This window comes from Nematostella vectensis, chromosome 12, assembly GCF_932526225.1.
Source record: "Nematostella vectensis chromosome 12, jaNemVect1.1, whole genome shotgun sequence".
Lineage (NCBI taxonomy): Eukaryota > Metazoa > Cnidaria > Anthozoa > Actiniaria > Edwardsiidae > Nematostella > Nematostella vectensis.
The window spans coordinates 13,937,882-13,961,783 of NC_064045.1; the positions used below are offsets into that span (position 1 = coordinate 13,937,882).

General features: G+C 41.7%; 4 protein-coding genes across 6 annotated transcripts in view; 2 read left to right on the forward strand and 2 right to left on the reverse strand.

The window, feature by feature from the left end:
- Positions 1 to 6,142, forward strand: part of LOC5520247 (katanin-interacting protein) — a 38,641-nt gene extending 32,499 nt beyond the window's left edge. Inside the window, exons 40-49 of the mRNA XM_048719807.1 lie at positions 134 to 195; positions 518 to 683; positions 1,365 to 1,434; positions 1,798 to 1,906; positions 2,203 to 2,270; positions 2,645 to 2,895; positions 3,390 to 3,491; positions 4,047 to 4,213; positions 5,445 to 5,539; positions 5,843 to 6,142. Coding sequence (XP_048575764.1) covers positions 134 to 195; positions 518 to 683; positions 1,365 to 1,434; positions 1,798 to 1,906; positions 2,203 to 2,270; positions 2,645 to 2,895; positions 3,390 to 3,491; positions 4,047 to 4,213; positions 5,445 to 5,539; positions 5,843 to 5,892 — 1,140 coding nt within the window. The 3' untranslated portion in view covers positions 5,893 to 6,142. The remainder of the gene's footprint in view (positions 1 to 133; positions 196 to 517; positions 684 to 1,364; positions 1,435 to 1,797; positions 1,907 to 2,202; positions 2,271 to 2,644; positions 2,896 to 3,389; positions 3,492 to 4,046; positions 4,214 to 5,444; positions 5,540 to 5,842) is intronic.
- LOC5520169 (kelch domain-containing protein 9) lies at positions 5,727 to 7,619 on the reverse strand. The gene has a single exon (XM_001640044.3). It carries the CDS (start codon positions 7,617 to 7,619, stop codon positions 6,594 to 6,596), a length of 1,026 nt encoding a protein of 341 aa, XP_001640094.1. The 3' UTR covers positions 5,727 to 6,593.
- On the forward strand, positions 7,283 to 20,362 carry LOC5520170 (protein FAM227A). Of its 3 annotated transcripts, none has more exons than XM_048719809.1 (16): positions 7,283 to 7,400; positions 7,866 to 8,064; positions 9,011 to 9,250; positions 10,527 to 10,580; positions 10,915 to 10,982; positions 11,524 to 11,565; positions 12,323 to 12,436; positions 12,684 to 12,746; positions 14,336 to 14,476; positions 15,283 to 15,409; positions 16,704 to 16,805; positions 18,042 to 18,433; positions 18,724 to 18,881; positions 19,393 to 19,470; positions 19,585 to 19,732; positions 20,173 to 20,362. In XM_048719809.1, exons 2-16 carry the CDS (start codon positions 7,995 to 7,997, stop codon positions 20,257 to 20,259), a joined length of 1,884 nt encoding a protein of 627 aa, XP_048575766.1. In that variant the 5' UTR covers positions 7,283 to 7,400; positions 7,866 to 7,994; the 3' UTR covers positions 20,260 to 20,362. The 3 variants fall into 3 exon arrangements, with proteins under 3 accessions (XP_048575766.1, XP_048575765.1, XP_048575767.1); XM_048719808.1 differs by lacking the exon at positions 7,283 to 7,400 and adding an exon at positions 7,614 to 7,705; XM_048719810.1 differs by lacking the exons at positions 7,283 to 7,400; positions 7,866 to 8,064 and adding an exon at positions 8,123 to 8,255.
- On the reverse strand, positions 20,315 to 22,367 carry LOC5520248 (melanocyte-stimulating hormone receptor). The gene has a single exon (XM_001640045.3). The coding sequence runs from the start codon at positions 22,130 to 22,132 to the stop codon at positions 21,197 to 21,199; it is 936 nt and encodes a 311-aa protein (XP_001640095.3). The 5' UTR covers positions 22,133 to 22,367; the 3' UTR covers positions 20,315 to 21,196.
- Positions 22,368 to 23,902: the final 1,535 nt, after the last annotated feature.

Below are 23,902 nucleotides of genomic sequence, written 5' to 3' on the forward strand. Positions count from 1 at the left end.
CAACAGAAACCAGTTATCATAACAACAGCAACCAGTTATCACAATAACAGCAACCAGATGCCATAACAACAACCAGTTACAATAACAATAAATTACTTTCAGTGACCTTTTGTCTATGTTTTTTTCCCCTAAGGCAAATCCACGAGACCTGAATGATCTTCCAGACTACGGAGACGATGATCGCACATTAGACAAGTAAGACAGTTTTAATATTCGGCTAACTGCAGTTGCTCTAGAATTTTGCTTCCTGATTGTTTGCCCCAAAAGTGTGCACATCTAATAACATCTTAAAGTTGTCCATTTCTTTTTTTTTTTTCAAATTCAATCGAAAACTGTTGCAGTACCTCCATCAAATCAGCCAATAGGAAATAGATGTTTTCTCACACTTTCAACTTTTAAGATGGGTGTTTTCAGTTATTTCTTCGCATAATTTGTCTTCAATAATTCAATGAAAACAATAACAAAGGTGTGTTTGACTCTCTAATTTAAAATTTTATTCGATTTTTTTCGTTCCCAGGATAGTCGATGGCACGAATGTGACCACATCTGACGAGCACATGTGGCTAATCCCCTTTACAGACGGTGAGGACCACACCCTTACCATCGACTTGGGCCTGAAGACCGAGCTGCTGGGGATGAGGGTGTGGAATTACAATAAGTCTCTTGATGGGACATTCAGAGGGGTGAGTGCCTTGTACAACCTGCATGGAAGATCAGCCTTACCACACAAATCATTCCCTCTTTTTATCTCCTTTCTGCTGCGTTTACCTGGTTTAAGTTGGGAGTCTGCGGGCCATTAGCAGGCTTATACAACGTATGATCCATAATGATCCATGTGCCCCTCTTCTAAGGAGAAAGGCTTCTTGATCGGCCTTGGATTTACCCCTTATCCCAACCCCAAAAAAGTGCCATACAGTGTTTGTATCAAATTGGAACCAATAGATCCCGACCATACAACACCTCCCAGGTATTTTCCAGGGTAACACATCTCTAAAATGCGAGTATCGTATCATACAGTGTTTGTATCAAATTGGAACTGATAGATCCCCACCATACAACACCTCCCAGGTATTTTCCAGGGTAACACATCTCTAAAATGCGAGTATCGTGTCATACAGTGTTTGTATCAAATTGGAACCAATAGATCCCCACCATACAACACCTCCCAGGTATTTTCCAGGGTAACACATCTCTAAAATGTGAGTATCGTGCCATACAGTGTTTGTATCAAATTGGAACTGATAGATCCCCACCATACAACACCTCCCAGGTATTTTCCAGGGTAACACAACCCTGAAATGCGAGTATTGTTGTTTGGGTTTGAATGGCGCTATGTGGTTACTCCATCTGTTTCTGATTTACAGGCCAAGATAGTCCATGTCTCTCTAGATGGTAAACTCATTTCTCCACCCGAAGGCTACCTACTCCGTAAAGGTAAATATATGTTCAGTGTCTCCCTAAATTAGCTCCTTTACTGTTCATGCAAGATTTGATGCCCTTAACTTACGTGATATTAGGCTATCGGATAGGGTTTTGGGGTGGTGCAATGTTTTAACACGACTTAAGTGATATAAATATAAGTTTGCAAGAATCTTGCCGAATCACACAAGTTTTACACACATGCATTGCCTTATGGGTAAATAACACAGGAAACCAGCAAAGTATGTTACATGTTGGAGGAGGTTATAGGAGTGGTGCATATCTTTAGAGATATTGAAGTATTTTGTCATTGAGACATTATACGACTTAGAAGGAGCAGCGCATTTGAGACTGAACACCGAACGTCTGTCTTGACAGGTCCCGGAAATGTGCATTTTGATTTCGCCCAAGATGTCTATTTTAGCGGTCGTAACTCAACGGGAGGTAGCTCCACATCCCCATTGGCATCTGTTCCCGAGACTAGAAGGTAATGTTTATCTGGAGAACAAATATATAAGGAAGTAGGAGCTTGTCGTTTTTTACAGGGCACATCAATCAATCAATATTCTTTAGTTTTTACCAAGGTAAGCATTCTAACCGTTTAACTTATTTTTGCAAATGGCCCTCTTAATATACATATAAAAATACTATACATAGAAAAAGCGCTTCTGAGCTGATTTGAGATCTGTTTTGAGCCCACATACTAATTATCTTGTTTCTTTGTCCCAGTTATTTAGTAGTTTCCATGTTTCCTTCTCACGGCATTCTTGTTCGTCCTAACAGGTCTCAAAGTCGTGTCAATATAAGAAAACTCATCCCCGATTACGAGCCTGCGCTGATGCCGACAGGGTGTATCCTTTTGTAACTACATAAATTTTACTCCATCTTTTTTTTTTCCCCTTTTTACAGTTATTTTTTTGATAACTTTTTAAAAAGTCTGATATATAGAAAATGGGCCGAAATTTCCTGTGTTTGGAGAGCGTTGGAATTAAGTGGAACATTAAAGTGGAAATTTAAAGAATGTTGACCAGTTTCTTTTCATTTATAAAATTCAAGAACCTATTTACAACAAGAACTTCAAAATTACCATTCACGATTGAATGCCGATACTCGAGAAACAATATTTGACTTGAATTGTTTTATACTTATATAGGTGGGAGTATAAGATCGTGATCTTATCTTGTTTCATTCGTGTGACCATTCTACTCCTTGACTGAAAGCTTAGTCGTGTTCCAGTTCCAACTCCTGTCCAGCTGGGGGGATCCGTACTACGTAGGGCTGAATGGCATTGAGTTTTATGACTCGGAGGGTTACCGCATCCGTCTACGCGCAAGTGATGTGACGGCTTACCCACACAGTGTGAACGTGCTGGATGGCGTGACAGATGATGTCAGAACTCCGGATAAGCTTGTGGATGGGGTGAATGACACGATGGATGGAAAGCACATGTGGCTGGCACCCACATTCCCAGGACAGGTGAGCTAAAATACCACGTCAATTGCAAGTAGGGACCTCAAAGGCCAATTTACGATTCCCAGAAGGCATTAGTTAAGAAAGAAGTGGCCGGACTTTTAAATTCATGTATTAGTCAGGCTAAAAATGCACTGGGACAGAATGCAAAGGCAGAACCCGGCTCCAGGGGAATTCATATTGGGGGAGGGGGGGGGGAGGTAGGGGGGGGGGGGTAGGCAGAGGGTGGGGTGGCAAGTCTATTGTCTTTTGCTGGAATCAAGTGGCCACACCATTCATCTCCATCACTCAGTAGTTAATGGCATCATCATAAGGACATCAGAATAATTTTACAGCATATAACCTATCATTTCTTGAACTTTTTTGTAATCCGATGTTTTTATGATGGCTTCACTATTGTTGATTCTAGGTGTTGGGGTTGTTCTTGTTGGTGATTTTCATGAATATTGTTTTTATATATGTGCTGTACTTGTCCATTATAATCTCTATTTCTCCCTCAGATCAATCTGATATACGTGATATTTGATGAGCCAAAGACCGTCTCCATGATCAAGATGTGGAATTACAGCAAGACGCCCATCAGGGGAGCACATCAGTTTGGGGTCAGTGGACAGCACCTTTTAAAATTTGATTTCCTTTGTTTTCTCTACTTCTATTGAGACTGTCGGCTGAAATTATCCGAGTCAATGAAAATGGATGCTTTAGGTGACTACCCTGGTTCCAGAGCCTCGAGCGTCTCTCTATTTAGTGATCAGCGGAGCTCAGTGCCGAGGAGCTTGTCATACGCTCGCTGGCCAATAAGTGGAGAGACGTTCGAGGCTCTGGAACCAGGGTAACTCAGTATCGTTGAAAAGTGAAAAAAGACTAGAATTTGTCTATTTATTCGTTCTTTGCATGTTTACCTACTTCATAATCCAAGCCTCCATACCAGTCACCTCCAACACTTCAAATGGTACACAATTCCCTTGAACACTTTACAAATGAAGCAGTTATTTTTGCAACAGATCCCTTGGCTTTGCTCCCTTGGCTAAGGCATCAATAATCCATGGATAATTATATTTTCCAAAATATGTCTCAATATTCTAAATAAACCAAGATAGCAGTGTCAGATACTAGTCCGACCCAGGTTCTTTTTCTCCTCTCCTCTGTCTGTCCAGATCTTGGTGGATGACCTGTTGGTGTACCACGGCTTCCTGCCACAAGTCCCCCGCACTGGCTGCCGGGGAATCCTCCCTAATCTGGACATGCCGGTGCCACATCACACCGTCCTTTTCACAGACAGCCCAGAGAATGTCGCCATCTCAGAGAGGGGAAATCTTGTCAAGTATGTGGCAATCACTGGAGCAAATATTCTGGGTTTTTTTTCTTTTAAGGAAGTCTTCGTAGGTTTACTGTGTATCCAGTCAATTCGTCTACAAACCGATTCGTCCACAACCAACTCGTCCACAATTTGAGTCAACTCCCCACACATAGTTTTAACAAAAATGTAGCCTCGTAGCAGAAGTGTTTCATTTGAAAACATATAACTGTGATTTAACTCAAATTTTTAAAAGAGAGATTTAAGATGCTGAGTTATTCGGAACAATAATTCGACATAAAACATTTTATAAAAATTATTCCTTAATGCATTTCGAACCCCTACGCAACTAACACCGAATTAATCTTATTTTTATGCGATTTCAGTGATGCGGCTAAGATTAGCGATTTCCTTCACATCGCTTTTTTTGTGAATCTAGATAGCCTACGTAGCAAGCGCAAAGAAAGAGAAGAGGGGATGGAGCGAATGTAGGGAAAGGAAGCAAACTAAAAGGCAAAGAATTGTCGATGCATTGGCGATAATTATTGGCGATAGTCGCGCCTCTACCGTGCCTGAATCTAATTGTTTGGATTGCGCACATGAACAGTTCGACGTCTGAATAGGCATGGCACTAAGCGTGCCGCACGGCAAAAACACGACACGATTCAAACGCCGAGCTTCTGACGTGCCAAATCAACTACTCCGCCTCAAATCAACTTTTACTACTACCAGCCTATTGAGCGCGACTTATTTAGTGCAACGTCTGAATCAAAGTTGAACCTAACGTATTTGTGTCGATACAAAGAGACAATTAGATTTGGCACAGCAGGAGCGCCATGTATGAATCGGGCATTAGTTGCTTCCTCAAAATGCATCTGAACAATTCCATCTTGCTCTTACCGCCTTCATACCTCTCCCTATCACACAAGTGCCTTCTCTCCGCCTCATCCTTCGGGCTTGCTACACAGGCTAGAATCTAGACTGCTAGATTTTTATGTTGTAGGAAGACACCTTTATGTCCTTGGCTTGTTCTTATTGGTCTTGTCATAAAAAGAAGAACTGTTACTTCTTTGCGTCTACAATTTTGGCCATTACTAGAAATAACTAGGCAAAATTGGGAGAAAAAAACAAGACTACTAGAATAAGCATGATTGCATGAGTAAACTCATTCAAGCGAAATTTTATAGAAAATGTACCACCCACCCATCCATATGTTTTATATATTGGGGCTCCTCCCCTAATTATTTTTTCTGCACAGGCAAACTGAGCTTGAACAGGATGTCCAGTTAACGAATGACAATACGGTGGTCACACGTTACACCACTCCCACTCCTGCCAAAGCCGCAGATCCAGGTACGTCACGTCTTATTGGGTAGCTCAGTTAAAATTTAGGAACACAAGGGATTATTTTCTTGAAAGTTAAAAACTGTTCTTTTTTAGGGGGACGAAGAAGCTTCGTTTTAATTACATTTTGTGCCACTGGCAGATAACTTTAAAAAAATCCTGACCTTCATGTTTTTGAAGACATGACAGAAAAACGTTTCAAATAAAGCTCATTTCACATCAAATAATGTAGAGAACAGTACTTAGCATTTAATAGTAACAAAATATCAAATAGTTATTCTGATAACACTGTTTTTTCTGTTTTATGTTTAGCATTGCGACCCAAGACAAGCGTCAAGGCTTTTTCAAAAAGGCACAGATAATAAGTAGCTGTTGATTACAAAAAAAATTATTGAAAAAAAAATTAACATTTAATTATTAGAAAAAAATGTGGGTTTTGTGCAAATTATTGTTCATCTACAAAATGTATGCATGGCTTTTAAAGAGTAGTAGAGGTTATATCTCTAGGTGAATATTACTTATGTTATTGAAGAAAATATGTCCTCTATGTACTACCTAGAATATAATAGAGCAAATATGTATTATTCCCAATTAAATTATAACTTTTTTGCACATGTTGTCACATTGTTTGATAATAGAGAGCTTTAGCAAGTCAACGCAAATAGCATCAAGAATAGCACATACTCATAAATACCCCAAAACAAATATTGTGTGGCATTCTTATTTTGCTGAGATGCTGCCTCTCCCTTGATCCAAAATACTCTGTGTTCTGCCAACAAGGCCCAGCGATTCAACACTCATATCCACCATGACAGTGATGTAGTAGCACCCAAAGGGGGTGGGGGACATGAACCTTCCTTTTTTCCCCAAAAATCATAAGGAAATGGCCAGAAGGGTGTGGCCCCCAACCCCAGTTTTCTGGATGTCGCTGTATCATGCACCCCCCCCCCCCCCCTCTACAGAATTTCAAGGCCTGCTAGGGCCCTGTATGTTGTGTAATGTTTGGGTGATGTCTGGTAATTCAACCTGAGCCCAAGACCAAGGGAGCAGGATGATTATTATGCTATCCTACTTTCACTTCCCAAATGGTGTTATCACACCTATTCTCCAGTTTACCAGCAAACACCAACAGTCTGTTATTCACTGCACACATTGTATGTCCAACAAGCTTTGGTGCTTGTCCAGACGGTACTTTGAACCAATGCATTGCCAAACTGTCCAGAATGTACAAATCGTTTGTGACATTCTCACGAACACCAGTCCAGGTTTCTCCGCCGTATATCAGCAAGTACCTGGACCCTATCTCTATCGACTGTGCATGCTGTCTGCCACAAGGTTCTGTAACACACCCTCCACACTGCAATAACACCTTGTTTAACTTATCCTGGGTGACCTCATATTGAGATGATTCAAATTTGTCCCAAGTACTCATTAACTCATAGCCACCACTCTTACGGCCGCCAAACACAAACACATAATGCTTCTTGCTCCCTCGGATGTAGACCAAGTTCGCGGTATGCCCTGACCTAGAAGCAGCGTGAAAAGGTGCCTCGCGATATTTACCCGTCTCAAAATCCAGCATAAATGCCCCCGAGAATCTTCTTTGCATGTGAACTCCACCCTCTCTGCCGATGATAAGGATACTCTTTGTGGATACTAGGCACGCCGTGTGCGAGCTCAACCCAACCGGGACATCACCAGACACGGAAATCTGACGCCATATTTGCTCAACAGTATCGTAACAAAAAACCTCGGCGGTTCTTTTCCGACCATTCCAGCCCCCAATAATAACAATGTAGCGATCTCTGATTGTAGTAGCTGTGTGGTGGCTTAAAGAAGGTGGACCACAGAGTTTTCCTCTTGGAAATTGGTGAGAAATAGCTGGCCTACTTGGAGTGATTCGCGGCAAACCGCACTCGAGTTTTAACCACGAGTTATTAGACGGATCAAATCGGTGCATGTCATTCAAAACTGACCTATCGTCCGTGATTCCTCCAAAAACGTACAAGAAGCCTTGCACGCTTGAGCAAGTATGAAAAGCACGTTTAGAAGGCGGTGTACCTGCAATTTCTAGCGCCGTAAACTCCATGCTTTTTTATGGTGAAAAGTTCCGAAAAAGCAACTTCGCGTTTGTCGCCATCTTGTTTACAAACTTCTTCTCAAATTGCGCCACAGGTAACCCGCACTGTTAAAAAAACGTATTTTCTTCCCTCAAACGTTAGATATTAGTAATAATCCAATAAGAGTCGATATATCTGTAAATTGTCTCACAGATTTGAACCAAAGAAAAATAAATTAGCTCATAAATGTTGTCTAAAATCATTGAAATGATTAGGGAACTTGCGAGATCTGGTCCACCTGTGGTTTATCGAGACTCCCCAGTGTCCCGTGAAATAAAGGTGACAGAAACAACGTGAAATTATTCCCGTAAAGGTAATATCATCCAATGGGCAGCTGAAAAAGCATGGAGCCATCACGTAGCACTTCGCCTACAGTCCATATGGTCGCCGAGGGGGAGAAACTACCCAATTATTGTATCCTTTGAAAACAGCGCGCGCTGTTGGTGTTGGTTGCTAAGGGTTATTATGACATATTAAATCCAATTACTTACAATTACTCCTTCGTAAACTCGTATTCAAGCTCCAAGAGCTGGTTCTCCGTGTGCAAATGGTTCGTTTTGGCTTTCTTGGTGAACGTGGAGGGAAGAATGAGGAAAAAGCCCAATGTATCGTTTGTTGAAGTGTTCGTTTGCTACCAACAGGTTTTGCCTCCCGCCTTCTATAAATATTGCTTATTGATAAACTTGGAATTGTTGCATATACTCAACCGTTTATATATTGAATCCGTATGATTCTAGTTCTAATAATCAATTATTCACGCAATAAAGTAAAGATAATTTGATATTCTTTAAAGAATCTTCGATCATTTGAAAAATTGCTATGTCTTATTATGTGTCTATCCGTAATCAATATATCGCGTTTTCGATATTTTAAATAGTACTAACTTACATTGATTTCACTAATATTATTATTTCCAAATATTTTGTAAATATTAATAGTCAGTGAAGCTTCAGACAAGTTTTAATTACAGTATGGCATGATTTCCTCTTAGCATTTAGAAATTTTTTTTATTGCAAATTTTGCTTTGTTTTATCGTCTCATAGATTTGTGAACCGCCCTGAATTCAAGATCATTACTTATCAGAGCCAATTCGAATCATAATAGATATGTATTTCATGTCAATCAAAACTTTCTAATTGTCACACAGCAACACCCCTACTGGTCATTTTCTTAGAATTTTAGAAAAAAAAACAGGGCGCCACAGTGTGACAGCACTGAAAATAGAGGGGCACAGATTAAATGTTTCTATGGATCTGCCCTATACTTCATCATATGTTTTAGTTTCTGAGAAAAGGGTGTGGTCCTCTTGGCACACCCCTATACCCGCCCATGTCTAACTTATCCTTAACCTAAATCCCAGTGGACAAACAGGCATCGTTTCACAGAGGTGGCACCATAGATGACATCACTCGTCAAATTAGCGAGCTTGACAACACATTGCATGGCTACAATGCGCAGTCCCAACTTGTTGTTGATAAATATCTTAAGGAACAAGGGATTGAAGAGGGAGATGAAGATGAAGAGGAGTTTGGCTACGGCAAACTAAAGATTGATTACAAGCCCCATAAACCAAGGACAAAAAGGCTTCTGACAGACAGAGGTATTTTATCTTTTGTGTTTGATATATTAGGGGCCATTCATTATTTCAACAGGGGAGAAAGGCTAGGTGAGAGTTTCAGATCTCCTCCCGAAAACCAACTTTTTGCTCTTCTTTTAGTCCATTGACTTTCAGTCTGACTAAAATAGCTGAGAATTTCATGACATTGCTGAACTTTGTGTGACAAAGCTGAGCATTGTGTGACAGTGTTTAGTATTGTGTGACAAAGTTTAGTATTGTGTGACAGAGCTGAGCATTGTGTGAAAGAGCTGAGCATTGTGTGACAGAGTTTAGTATTGCGTGACAGAGTTTAGTATTGTGTGACAGAGTTTATTATTGTGTGATATAGTTGAGTATTGTGTGACAGAGTTTATTATTGTGTGATAGAGTTGAGTATTTGTGACAGAGCTGAATATTGCGTAACATACCTTAGCATTGTGCAACAGAGTTGAGCACTGTGGACAGCGTTGAGCTTTGTGTGACAGAGCTGAGCATTGTGTGACAGAGCATAGCATTGTGTGACACAGCTTAGCATTGCGTGACAATGCGGAATATTGCATAACAGACCTTAGCATTGTGCAAAAGAGTTGAGTATTGTGTGACAGAGCTTAGCATTGCGTGACAATGCGGAATATTGCATAACAGACCTTAGCATTGTGCGAAAGAGTTGAGTATTGTGTGACAGAGTTTAGTATTGTGTGACAGAGCTGAATATTGCATAACAGACCTTAGCATTGTGTGAAAGAGTTGAGTATTGTGTGACAGAGTTTAGTATTGTGTGACAGAGCTGAATATTGCATAACAGACCTTAGCATTGTTTGAAAGAGTTGAGTATTGTGTGACAGAGTTAAGTATTGTGTGACAGAGCTGAAAATTGCATAACAGACCTTAGCATTGTGTGAAAGTGTTTAGTATTGTGTGACAGACCTTAGCATTGTGTGAAAGAGTTGGGCATTGTGTGAAAGAGTTGAGTATTGTGTGAAAGAGTTTAGTATTGTGTGACAGAGTTTAGTATTGTGTGACAGAGCTGAAAATTGCATAACAGACCTTAGCATTGTGTGAAAGTGTTTAGTATTGTGTGACAAAGTTTAGTATTGTGTGACAGACTTTAGCATTGTGTGAAAGAGTTGGGCATTGTGTGACAGAGTTGAACATTGTGTGACAGTTGAGCATTGCATTACAGCTACAAAGCCAACTAGGAATTTGGGCTCTTTTGAAAAAAGCTGGTGGGAAGTGCCAAGTATCTGATTAAAATCATTTTCTGTACTTTTTTTAACAGAAACTGAGGTTAAAGAAGTGAATCGATTTGCTGGAGTGTATTCAACCAGGGCAGGTGAGTAAAGATATAATTTACAACATCTTGCAAATTTTTCCCTTTGAATATTGAATGCATTCATATATTTTTTCTACTTATTACACTGCTTATCACAGTGGAGGATGTCAAAGAAGACAGCCCCTCCCAGCCCAGCCCAACACTTCCCCATCCCCTCATGGAAGTTATGTGATGAAATTTGGCGCTCCATAGATCCAGGAAATACCCAGAGTTTCCAGGAGATCCCTGTCCAACCCCCTAAATGTTTCATAGCCTGCATCACCGTTCATTGGGTGGCATACATAATGGTCCTGATATCTCGTATCTACTACTGTTTTTGATTTTTGGTCATCAGCCCTACAGCCCTCATCCCAGAGTCCACTCCAGAATATGAAAGAGACAAAGTGGGGAGCTAAAATCAAGGTATGAATGTCCCTTCATCATACCTGTCAACCCCAGTAAATCTCAAGGCTTGAGAATTTTTGGGGGTGAGGTGTGGGCTAGGTATACATACCTTCACATGCGTTTGCTGTACAGAAAGCTCTTACACACAAATAGCACAAATTCACTTATAGAGGGTGTTAGATAAATTGCACTACGAAAGGGAATTTCTATAGAATAATTTTTCAGAATAATAAAAAATGCTAAAAAGCGGGAGATTTGGTGCTCCACGCAGGAGAGCGGGAGAAGGGGGCCAAAATCTAAAGACTCCCATCTACTGCAGAAGAGTTTACAGGTTGCTTCACATTCAGGATGGCATTCCAAACTTCTTCACAAAATAGAGGAGAGTCCAGGGGGACACACCCCCACAAGCCTTCAATTGAGGTGTTTATAATTCAGAATCGCCATTCTTATCAAATCCTGGCTACATATTATAAGAACTGTACATACCTATGTCTCCTTATCATATCAGTCTTTATTACAATCCTTTTAAGTATTGTTCGTATGTCATTTTTTGTTTCAGAAATCAGACAGTAACAAGGGAATGAAGCCAATGCTTGTTGAGGTATAAATTCATTTATTATACAGCTAAAGTTCATACCTGTCAACCTCCAAAAATCTCAAGGCTTTAAAATTCTTTTGGGGACAGGGGTGGGGATATTCATTTTTTGGGGGAGGGGTGGGTATACCCTCAAAGGTATTTGCTGTATAAAAAGCTCTCGCGCACAAATCCACTTATAGATCTCACTGGGGTGTTAGATAAACTGCGCTATGCAAGGGATTTATTGTTTTAATTATTTTAATAGAATGTAGGCAAAATGTTGATTTTCTGAAGAATAATTTTTCGGAAAAAATAAAAATGGCTAATAAGCAGGAAATCTGGTGCTCATTGTGGAGAAATGGGTCCACAGTCTTGAGACTTGAGACCGACAGTTGACAGGTATGACAGTGCTACACAACTTCTACATCTGCTATTTTCTTATTTTTCTGTACAGTGAAACCCTGTCATACCATTATGTTTAAGACGCATTGTCACCAGTTTACTTCCGGAGGTCCGACGGAAACCTCAACTGTTAAAAGACAATATAAAATCTATTTGAATCCACACCATTTAACAGGCCATCAGCTCTAAATTACCAATAACATCCTCAAAGAAACTTCCAATAGACACACTGCTTTCAAAATTTTCAAATATTTTTCACGTTTTCCGTTAAAAATCATTGGAGATTCTTACGTAATCAACCGAAAGTAAACTGGTGACATTGCTGCTTTAAAGTTCCACATCATAGTATTAGTTTCACTGCATATGGCTCCTTTTTCAGCTGCATGTGTTTCCTGGTTATGAATCAAATGAACTCACTCCGCTCCCTCCCCCTCTGCTGGCCAATGATATCCTGATGACGGTGATGAAGGCCCAAAAGGATCTGCACAGAAAGGTACAACACATAATGGAGAACATGGACAACACACATTACAACCATATAGAAAATATATCGCCAAGTAAAACGTTACAGCTTTACATATCGTCAACTTTTTTTCTTATTTAGTCCACAATTTGTCCTTATATTTAATTGGTTTAGGGACCGCCTACCTTCAAATATTTGTTTTTACCATATCCCAAGGCACATTGTCCCAAGGTACATTGCCTAACTCGTTAACTTCATGACCTTTTTTCATCCACAGCCAAGTTACAAAAAGTACCTCCACTCACTGCTGCTGTCACACATGTCACAAGCTGTACTCCAGGTAAGCTGTTGTCACACATGTCACAAGCTGTACTCCAGGTAAGCTGTTGTCACACATGTCACAAGCTGTACTCCAGGTAAGCTGTTGTCACACATGTCACAAACTGTACTCCAGGTAAGCTGTTGTCACACATGTCACAAGCTGTACTCCAGGTAAGCTGTTGTCACACATGTCACAAGCTGTACTCCAGGTAAGCTGCTGTTGTCACACATGTCACAAGCTGTACTCCAGGTAAGCTGTTGTCACACATGTCACAAGCTGTACTCCAGGTAAGCTGTTGTCACACATGTCACAAGCTGTACTCCAGGTAAGCTGTTGTCACACATGTCACAAGCTGTACTCCAGGTAAGCTGTTGTCACACATGTCACAAACTGTACTCCAGGTAAGCTGTTGTCACACATGTCACAAGCTGTACTCCAGGTAAGCTGTTGTCACACATGTCACAAGCTGTACTCCAGGTAAGCTGCTGCCACACATGTCACAAGCTGTACTCCAGGTAAGCTGTTGTCACACATGTCACAAGCTGTACTCCAGGTAAGCTGCTGTCACACATGTCACAAGCTGTACTCCAGGTAAGCTGTTGTCACACATGTCACAAGCTGTACTCCAGGTAAGCTGCTGTCACACATGTCACAAGCTGTACTCCAGGTAAGCTGCTGTCACACATGTCACAAGCTGTACTCCAGGTAAGCTGCTGTCACACATGTCACAAGCTGTACTCCAGGTAAGCTGTTGTCACACATGTCACAAGCTGTACTCCAGGTAAGCTGCTGTCACACATGTCACAAGCTGTACTCCAGGTAAGCTGCTGTCACACATGTCACAAGCTGTACTCCAGGTAAGCTGTTGTCACACATGTCACAAGCTGTACTCCAGGTAAGCTTTTGCTGTCACACATGTCACAAGCTGTACTCCAGGTAAGCTGTTGTCACACATGTCACAAGCTGTACTCCAGGTAAGCTGTTGTCACACATGTCACAAGCTGTACTCCAGGTAAGCTGCTGTCACACATGTCACAAGCTGTACTCCAGGTAAGCTGCTGTCACACATGTCACAAGCTGTACTCCAGGTAAGCTGCTGTTGTCACACATGTCACAAGCTGTACTCCAGGTAAGCTGCTGTCACACATGTCACAAGCTGTACTCCAGGTAAGCTGTTGCTGTCACACATGTCACAAGCTGTACTCCAGGTAAGCTGTTGTCACACATGTCACAAGCTGTACTCCAGGTAAGCTGCTGTGACACATGTCACAAGCTGTACTCCAGGTAAGCTGTTGTTGTCACACATGTCACATTTACCCAGAATACTTCATTTACCCAGAATACTTCATTTACCCAGAATATTTCATTTACCAAGAATATTTCATTTACCAAGAATACTTCTACCCAGAGTACTTCATTTACCCAGAATACTTCATTTACCCAGAATACTTCATTTACCCAGAATACTTTATTTACCCATAATACTTCATTTACTAAGAATACTTTATTTACCCAGAATACTTCATTTATCCAGAATACTTCATTTACCCAGAATCATCCAATTTCCAAAAGTTCTTCACTTACCCAGCATCCTTTCTGTTTTACAGGACGTGTTCTGGTGGTACTTCCTGGAAAGATACCAATCTGACCGGTCTACACAAGAGCTGCTATTTAACAGGATTGCGCATAACTATGTCAAGTTGCTTTTTAATGCTCCCATCACAGAGTACAGGGACGCTTTCTTTAAGGTGAGTGAAATCCACAAGAAAGCGATTGGGATATTTGTGCTGTGAAGGTACCGATGATAGTTTTCGCGTAAACAATCAACACGTGCACGTCCACAATCTAGCACATTAGAACACACAGAACAATGCGCGTAAACAATCAACACGCGCACGTCCACAATCTAGCACATTAGAACACACAGAACAATGCGCGTAAACAATCAACACGCACACGTCCACAATCTAGCACATTAGAACACACAGAACAATGCGCGTAAACAATCAACACGCGCACGTCCACAATCTAGCACTTTAAAACAAACGGAACAATGTGCATAACCAATCAACACGCGCACGTCAACAATCTAACACATTAGAACACAGAACAATCTGGGTAAACAATCAACACGCGCATACTAACAAATCAAATACATTAGAGCACATAGAACAATGGGCGTAAATGGGCATTGAACTTGGCACTCAAGCGTTTACTTAGAAAATGTGGGAAAATATGACAAAAACAACGTGAAATATGTTGACTAAAACCAAGTCTCATAAGCAAAAATAATGAGATGTTTTGTATAACAAAAAAAAAATAACACCGACCATTAACAGCGTGCGCAGTACTAATCAATGCTTGCGTTTTACGCGCATTTTTTTTTTTTTTTTTGTCTTTTAAAAGGGGTCTTAAGATTAATAGGGAACCGGAGAGTCTACGGCGGCGTTTACCCGCTTCCACATTTATTTTTAGCGCGCGGAGATATAAAGCGTGTGCGCTATTGTAGACACCACGCCGTCGTGACACTTAACTTCGCTATTTTCCTGTTTAGCGGTACCCAGACCTCGTGAACCAGGCGGTATATTGTACCTTCTGCACGGCGTTCCCCACCTCCTACAAACAGTTCGACGCAAAGTTCAAGGAAGGCCTTGTGCAGCTTGTCTACATGTGGATGGTCGGTAAGTCAAACTCTGGTCTACATGTGGATGGTCTGTAAGTCAAACGCTTGTCTACATGTGAATGATCTGTAAGTCAAACGCTTGTATACATGTGGATGGTCTGTAAGTCAAACGCTTGTCTACATGTGGATGGTCGGTAAGTCAAACGCTTGTCTACATGTGGATGGTCGGTAAGTCAGACGCTTGTCTACATGTGGATGGTCGGTAAGTCAGACGCTTGTCTACATGTGGATGATCGGTAAGTCAGACGCTTGTCTACATGTGGATGGTCGGTAAGTCAGACGCTTGTCTACATGTGAATGATCTGTAAGTCAAACGCTTGTCTACATGTGGATGGTCGGTAAGTCAGACGCTTGTCTACATGTGGATGGTCGGTAAGTCAGACGCTTGTCTACATGTGGATGGTCTGTAAGTCAAACGCTTGTCTACATGTTGATGGTCGGTAAGTCAAACGCTTGTCTACATGTGGATGATCGGTAAGTCAGACGCTTGTCTACATGTGGATGGTCGGTAAGTCAGACGCTTGTCTACATGTGGATGATCGGTAAGTCAGACGCTTGTCTACATGTGGATGGTCGGTAAGTCAGACGCTTGTCTACATGTGGATGGTCGGTAAGTCAGACGCTTGTCTACATGTGGATGGTCGGTAAGTCAGACGCTTGTCTACATGTGGATGGTCGGTAAGTCAGACGCTTGTCTACATGTGGATGGTCGGTAAGTCAGACGCTTGTCTACATGTGGATGGTCGGTAAGTCAGACGCTTGTCTACATGTGGATGGTCGGTAAGTCAGACGCTTGTCTACATGTGGATGGTCGGTAAGTCAAACGCTTGTCTACATGTGGATGGTCGGTAAGTCAAACACGTGCCTTGTGCTAGAGGTCCCCTGGGTAGTTTTCTAAATCGAGCAGGCACGCTAGAGAGTAGTGGGATATAGCTTTCTATCTATGGCGCTATTCACAAAATAACTATATGCTAAGTTGGATAAGACTGGGATGACGCAACAACTTGATGTTTTCTTAGATAAACTGACACGTGATCAACATCGAGAGCTCTTTTGCACTCTGTCCATGCCAAGTCTCCAGGGGAGTTTAGAGAAAAGTAACGCCAGCCCCTCCCCTCCCCCCTGAATCCTCTCTTGCACCCACCCTCTGTCACGTGTGTATCGTTCTGCCAGACATCCTCCTTCTTTGTTCTGCTTCTTTATTGCTTTAACGTAGTGCTGTCCTTTTATCTTTTGAGACTAGCTAGGTGGCGTATGTAAGAAAACTTTGCACTATTTTTGTTTGATTCCAGGCGTAAAACCTGTGCCGCGGTCATGGGAGAGATGGAAGCTGGACGCGCTGGAACCGACAGACATGCGCAAAGACGAGAAAATCAAGAAAGACGCATCTAAAGGTAGCGCACCTTTTCTTGACCATCGTTTTAATTTGTAATAAATTGTTATATAAAAGTAAAGGGAAATAGATAACTCCAGGTTATTTTCCATAAATTTTACTTTTGGCTGTACCAGAGCTCATATAATACCTGACCATTTATGGTTTATAACTTAAACAGTCTTTCCCCGAGTCTTCTATTTTTACCGTCAAAAGCAATGTCACACATTATACATTTAGTGCACATTTAGTGTATTTCTTTGGCCCTTTCTTGTTTTCTCACCTTTTTATTGCTTTGCTGCTCGCCACTCTCCAGTAGCACACACGTCTACTCATTATTCGGCCTTTCTCGTTCTGTGCCCGCTACCCACCCCTCACACTAGCCCCTTATTTGCCCCCCCCCCCCCGACCCCCTAGGCGCCACGGTACGAATTCCCGCTTTTAAGACCGCATTATCACCAGTTTACCTCCGAAGGCCGACGGAAACCTCAATCGACAACCGAATCTATTAGAATCCGCACTATTTAACAGGCCATCCGCTCTAAATTATCAATCACATCTTTAAAGAAAATTCCAATAGACACACCGCTTTTACAATTTTGAAAAAAATTTTCGCGTTTTCCGTTAAAAGTCATTAGAGATTGTTACGTAATCGACCGGAAGTAAACTGGTGACATTGCTGCTTAAAAACACCACCAAATATGGTACGAATACATGCTTTCCAAGCAGCAAATATGACCTGAGAGACACCGTCGGAAAACGCTCTCTCCTCCCTTGCCCCGCACCAACTTTCTCAAGTTTCTGTTAGCAAGAAGCGGCGCGCTTCAAAGGTTTAACATAAGACTTGCTGCGAACGCAAACACGGCATTCGTGTAAAGCAGGGATTTAGTTTTACTCATAAGATAATTAGAAATGTTCGTTTAATTATTTTGATGAATGTACCGTGTCCAAATTTTATTGACAAAGTCACCTACTCATCTTGTAAATTTGAGAAAATTTCCAAAAATTCGATCCCCACCCACCAATTATCCCCCTATCCAACTATCCATTCATATGGACCAACCCATATATAGGCAACTCGACACCATATAATATGATACTCGTAGCTTTTATTCGTATATATTGGCACAATTTAAAAAAAAGTTCTCGCCACCGCCCCCCTTCCGAAGTTTTCTTGGATTTTTTTTTCAACTTTAAAGATCCCTTACTCACCCATTTACTCACACTATCATTTCGTCTTGTGTACTGTTGTCTTTAGGCTCTCTTGTTAATCTCCCGATCGACCTAACAGAAGAAAACCTCAGTCAATCAAGCCTAACAAAAGGCGCCAAAAACCTACCAATCATCGTAGAGGACCGCGCAAGTGTAATGAGCATGCGCAGAGACATGCGCCGTAAGTCCCTCTTTAGACCTTCCAAAGACAACCTAGCCTCCAGGACCACAATGCCTAGCGAGAACTCATTCCTCCAACTGCCTGGCAGCTCGAGCAGGCTGGAGCTGAGGAACCGCTCCTCGTTAGAGCTTAGTCCTTCATCCGGTCAAGATACCACAGGGCAGACCACGCCGTCCGTAGTCCAGTCTCGCGTTTCGATAAGGGAATCCAATATGACGTTTTTGGCAGGAGGGAATCCCAACAAGAAGAAAAGAGAGGTTAGTTTCCGGGTTGTTTTTTCTCTCCGCTGGTGTGGTGCAGTATTATCGTCTTTTTGGTTGTTGTGTTGTATAGTCCAAGCCTCACCTATACTCGGATAGACCCAGCGGTCATTGCGGGCCACGAAAGCTCCCTGCAGTCTTTACGACGTAATTTGTTTTTTTGTTTTTGTTTTGTTTTTCACAACATTATCACGTTTAGTGAGATCTCATAAATAAAGAGAAAAAAATTGCATGAATTGTCTTGTTGACTTTATTCGTGATGTAACCATAGTAACCCTTTCTTTCAGTCATGTCCTGTTGGACGTGGTGCCCAGTTCTCCCGGTCGCTTTTTGACGTCCACGGGCACAGTCCCCTCGTCGAGCAATTTCTTCAGATGCAACGGCTCGCTAAGAATGCTGGGACGGGAGTTCTTGTCCAGCGGACAGAGATTGAGTCTCTCCCACCGTATCCTTATTTGGAAATAGTCCCTTGTCAAAGCTACTGTCCTCCATGCTTCTACTAGCGCTCAGCCAGCATAGCCTCCGGCGCTCTGTATGGGGCCCCTGTGTTTGGCTATGAGGCGCTGGGCCGAGCTGATGACGTCACATCAAGTACAGGAAAAAAAACACGCCACAAACAAGACTGTCCTTCGACTAGCCCGGGTTTTTGCCTATTCATTGTATTTTTTAAGTTAATCAAATTTAGAATAGCTGTAATGACTACGGTCAACGAAGAAGAGCTTCGAGTTGGATCAGCAATATCTTCAGGATCATGTCCTTGGTCTTTATGATCTACCATCATCATGCAGTGTCTTTTCATTATCAATCACCATCATCATCATCACCATCAACATCTTTATCATGCTGTATCATCGTCACCATTGTCATTATAATCACAATCGTCATCATTATCATAATCGTTATCGTCATAACTACATCACTTTATCATTGACTTTTGATCTTAACGGATTGTTCAGTATCGATGCCGAGACGTACAATGAACTCATCAGAAAGTCCTTCAAACTTACGCGGCAATTGGGTGCAGAATTTAGAAAGTAAGTCGGGTACCCTATGTTAGGAGATAAACCGGGAGAAGTAAGGGGTCTGGGACTAGCCACATGAATCCCGCTCAGAGCGCGTAGAACCGGCTAAATGCTTATTGTCTGCAGGCTTGACGAGGAAGACCGAAGGAAGCGATCTCAGTTTGTCAAGAAGGGTAAACAGGGTTACCATGACTACGTAAGACGGCAGAACGAGCTGCTTGCGCGGCAGAAAGACGTGAAAAAGATCAGCGACCTACTCGTCCTTGAGCTCATGGTAGGAGATCAGTTATTAGCGAACTTTAAAAAGACTGGATCCTTTTTTGTGTCGTCATTCTTATTACTCTTGTGATGCAAAGAATGCGTGTCATTTTGTAAGGTTGAAGCAGATCTTCACAAAATGAAAATTGTTAAAATGGTTAAAGTGTCTGTATGGTGTTGACCGATTAATAGAGGCATCCTGGTCTCGATAGGGGTCAAGTTTATAGAAAAATATGAGAGAAAATTTTGGACTCCAGTAAGTGACCATTGAATAGAGGGTGAACGCTTCATAGAGGTTCGACTGTTTTACTCTTGGCTGGAGCAACGCACTCTCAAACTGTTATTTTTAGTACATGTGTTCCATTACCCCTTAAAGATGAATATTTTTTGCTCTTTAGAGGGTAGAGCGAACTTTCCATTTCTAATGACAACACGTCTGATCATTGACCTTAACAGAAAGATGGCGACGAGCAAAGTAGCGGAAAGGCGGCGGCCGCCATAGCTGACGCCATGGGGTTCTCGACTGAACCGGACGGCAGCTGACAGCACATGGAATGAGATGGGAATTATAAACTGAAATAGAATACGCGATAGAATCTCATGTGGATATTTAGTATTATTTTCTAATAAAGTTCTGGTAAAGATGTACAGGTTTTCAAATGTAAAGAACCCGTTAGCCACACTTATTTTGCCAGGATGGTAAACTGGCTGACTGTCTCTCTTTAAGTGTCTGTTTTTATAATGTTCACACATACGATGGGCCTTTGTTTTTAGGAATCCGCGAAATTCTTTGGCTCCGCTGGATCCTCGAGAATGGCAGTTGCACTGATATAGATATGGCTAAGCACCCGCGATACCCTGAGTATCATCATACGTTTTAGGGAGATGGGACAAGGAGTAAGGGAAAACAAGCCTGAAACAAAATGACGTTTCACCCTTCTGCCCCTTGGAGACGCGGCTCCAAAATAAGTATCCAATTAGAATTTCTTCCAGTAATTTGTCATATCAATCACACGTTCGTGTAATAGGCGTTATTTCTCTACCTAGTCCCCCTAGACAACCTGATACTCAGTGAGGTTTCTATTGCCTGATACTCAGTGAGGTTTCTATTGCCTGATACTCAGTGAGGTTTCTATTGCCTGATACTCAGTGAGGTTTCTATTGCCTGATACTCAGTGAGGTTTCTATTGCCTGATACTCAGTGAGGTTTCTATTGCCTGATACTCAGTGAGGTTTCTATTGCCTGATACTCAGTGAGGTTTCTATTGCCTGATACTCAGTGAGGTTTCTATTGCCTGATACTCAGTGAGGTTTCTATTGCCTGATACTCAGTGAGGTTTCTATTGCCTGATACTCAGTGAGGTTTCTATTGCCTGATACTAGTGAGGTTTCTATTGCCTGATACTCAGTGAGGCTTCAATCATATCATTCATATTTTCTAGCCATGTACATTTTACAAGCGCAAAAAAACTACCACGATTTATTGACAAATGCTATTGACCTTCGAAAATATCATAGCTGCAGTCGCTTTAACAGCATTTCGCATCTCACTTAGCCTCCAGCAAAGAAATATTGGATTTAGCGTAGAGTTCAGATAAACAAGACAACAAACAGCATACCACCAGGAAATGATGGGTGTCGCAGATCCTAGAACTGCTGATACGATCATGAACAAAATGAACGGGAGATAGCAAATAACGAGCAAAATAAGAACTGTTGTTAAACCTGCGACGGACTTTCTGTAGCGAGTTAGATTTGGTAGGCTGACTTGCCCCGTAATGGATGTAGGCATGGATTGGGAAGCGATTTGAGCTTGGTGGCGTCTTAAGACTTTAAAAATCTTAAAATACGTGAAAGCAATGGTCACCACGCAAAGCGGGAGAAAAACAGAACAGAGCGCATTGAACGTTGTGAGCCCGGCAAACGAGGAAAATGCATTTAAGGTTGACGCGAACCAAGCAAAAGCGCAGACCATCGCGACCCTCTTCGACGTAACGGATGACGTGTACATCAAGTGTAGATATAATGCTAGATATCTATCGATACTAGCCGCGGTAACGGTCATCAAGGAGACGCCAGAAAATTGAGATGAAATCAGCCAGGTTGCCAAAGTTAATGGACACATGATTGCGTAGCTTGCTTGGCCTCTTTCGCTCCATTTCCACGCTAACGCTAGTGGTTGTGCCACCAAGCAAACGGTCAAGTCAGAAATGGCGAGATTGCAAAGGAAAATGTTTGACGGAGTTTGTAATGTCTCGGCGCGGAGGATGGTGGCGAGGATTAGACCGTTTAGTATTGCGCCAGGGGCGATCGTTAGAATAAGCATAATCGATAAAATAGAAAAGGAAATGAGTGGCTCTTGGGAATGTCTGATGAAATCAGTGGCCGAAAAGCAACTGAAGTTTCCATCTGTCATCACAAGCAGTACTGGCTCATTCGTTATAATGTTTCTGTTTTGATTTCGCTCACAAAAGTCTTGGATTCCCTGGCGTTATTTATCCATCGATTTTTCCCTTTTGATCATTAAGATTAATAAAGGGTCGAAACGGGTTTTCAGTTCGACTAATCGTGGCGCTATATATTTTTTTGTTTTAATTAATTAGTTAAATTTCAGAGTCAACACTATTCTGTAGGACTTCGATTTCTTTTTTTCCTATGCAAACACTGTGTAATTGGTAGGCTGGTTTTAAGCTTTAGAACTCGGCCGAATAAATGAAATGTGCGTGGGCGGGCCAAAAATTAAAAATGGCCCAGGAACAACCCCCCCCCCTCCCCCCCGCTTATATCCTCGAAACCCGTTCATGGTTACTTTTTGATCAATTATTCAATAACAGTCGCGTACCCAAGATAGGCTGGGGGGAGGGGGTGCGCAGTCCTAGGTTTCATATCGAAAAAGCATAGTATTTGAAGATTACTTAATAAGGAATGATCCACTTTTGCCGCCAAGAAGGGGGGGGGGTGCGCTGTCATAGGTAACATATGGAAAAGCATAGTATTTGAAGATTCCTTAATAAGAAATGACCCACTTTTGGCCGACAAGAGGGGCCTGCGCACCCACCCATGTACTCGCCTGCATTATTTGTCATTACTTAAAATCTTTACTCATTACTTAAATCCCATTACTTAAAATGCATTTGGCTGACGTGTAATGGAAGCAACTTTCAGTTTAATTCGGAATTCTTATAACACCAACACATTTTTTTGAAGGTCTCAAGAACTTTTCATCCAAATAAATGACCAAGGGTCATTTATTTCATGTCATATTTCCAATGTTACTTGATTAGTTCTGATAATGACATCTAGTTATTTGCTTGATTAGTTCTGATATGACATCTAGTTATTTGCTTGATTAGTTCTGATATGACATCTAGCAGTTTTTTGCGTTGCAAAACAAGCTGTTTACATATGCTGTCTTTAAGTCCGGGAGAAATTTTTATTTTGAAAATGTTTATTTTTAATGAGTGATCCCTCCCTTTTAAAAACCTTTCTTCTACTGGGCTAAGCTTGTTTTTTTTTTTTTTTTGGGGGGGGGGGGGGGGGGTGAGTTAAAATCTCAATTTCTGCCTATAGGTTCTTAAATCGCTACCTTACACACTAAACTACAAGCGGTATTTTAAATATATATATTTATATCGGGTGACCATATTAACCCAACGTTTGAACCGCGACAACTATTTCAGATACACTATATTTGACTATGGCGTTGCTAAAATACTAAGGCTTTTCGTCCGAAAGTTACCATTTCTCTGTTTTTTTTTCAGTTTGTTTATTTTATGTTTTAAATATAATACACAAGAGCGTATACATTGGGACGCACACCCCTTGGCCGCTGAAAGAGGGTCATACGGCTATGGCTGCGAGTCGCGAACAATCAGCATTATCTTGCGTCCCTGCTCACAAAAGAAGTTAGCACGTGAATGATAGTACAAGGGCTCCCACTCGACCAATGATGATAGGCGGGCATGATGACGACACAACTACATTCCCATAGCAACGCACCGACTCCCAAGAGCGTGAAAAAGAGCCCGATATTTTTCTCACTACATCACAGCGAGCTGTGCGTAACCGACTAAGACAGGCCTGGGATCCTGGTTATTGCCTCCCCATTAATGCGCGGGTACCTCAGCTTCCTTTGTGTTGTACAGTTCGCTAGATAGCGGTGCTAGGGCCGAAAATTCCAGCTAAG